This window comes from Tuber melanosporum, assembly GCF_000151645.1.
Source record: "Tuber melanosporum whole genome shotgun sequence assembly, scaffold_30, strain Mel28".
Taxonomy (NCBI): Eukaryota; Fungi; Ascomycota; class Pezizomycetes; order Pezizales; family Tuberaceae; genus Tuber; species Tuber melanosporum.
In genome coordinates, this window is record NW_003298975.1 from 77899 (window position 1) to 78681 (window position 783).

General features: G+C 48.7%; 1 protein-coding gene; it reads left to right on the top strand.

Moving 5' to 3' along the window:
• The first annotated feature begins 328 nt into the window (after window positions 1-328).
• Window positions 329-783, top strand: part of GSTUM_00006938001 (uncharacterized protein) — a 956-nt gene continuing 501 nt past the window's right edge. The window contains exons 1-2 of the mRNA XM_002839052.2: window positions 329-438; window positions 549-783. The exon at window positions 549-783 is cut by the window's right edge and continues 501 nt beyond it. Coding sequence (XP_002839098.1) covers window positions 413-438; window positions 549-708 — 186 coding nt within the window. The 5' untranslated portion in view covers window positions 329-412 and the 3' untranslated portion in view covers window positions 709-783.

Genomic DNA, 783 nt, shown 5'->3' on the forward strand with positions numbered 1-783 from the left:
AAAAACCCCTGTCCGCACCCCGACTCGAACCCCGACCATTCAGCTCCCAAAAAAAGACTGTTTAGCTCATCTTTGTGAAACGTGTCATCCTTAGTGCAGGGGCCATGCTAATCTTCTCTGTATCGTTTCAAATTGACCAAATGTCCAGAGGGACGAAAGTGTTCTTTGTTCGCTCCCTATAGACTACATGCTCCATCCCGTCTCCTCCAGGGTGCTACCGCCACGTGACATCCACCAGCAAACTCATCTCCATCCAATCCGTCACAAATACTTCAACCACAACCTCAACCACAACCACCACCACAACCACAACCACAACCACAACCACTACACTACCGCTGCCACTACCACCACCCGCAGCCGAGCTGTCGAGAAAGAAAACGAAAAAAAAAAGCAGAAACAGAGTTGTAATATGTCAGAAGCCTACGAGCGAGAACGGTACTTTACGCCCCCCCTCCCACCCCATCCCCCCTCCCCGTCCGTCTCCACCTCCACCTCCAAACTAAGCTTTATTTTTACTTATCCATTTATTTATTTTGAGAAAAAAGGCAAAACAACGCTCGCCTCGATGACCTCGCTTCGAAGGTGACCTCTCTCCGGGACGTCACGATAAATATATACGATAGTGCTAGGGATCATGAGATTATTGATAACTCGGTTCATCCCCCAGACTCCTTGCTGCCCCCGGCTGTGCGGTGGGTGGACTAACCCTGATAAAAAAAAAAATTAGAATGAAGTCTTTGCAAACTTGGGATCACTCAAAAGCAAACGTGTGTGGATCCG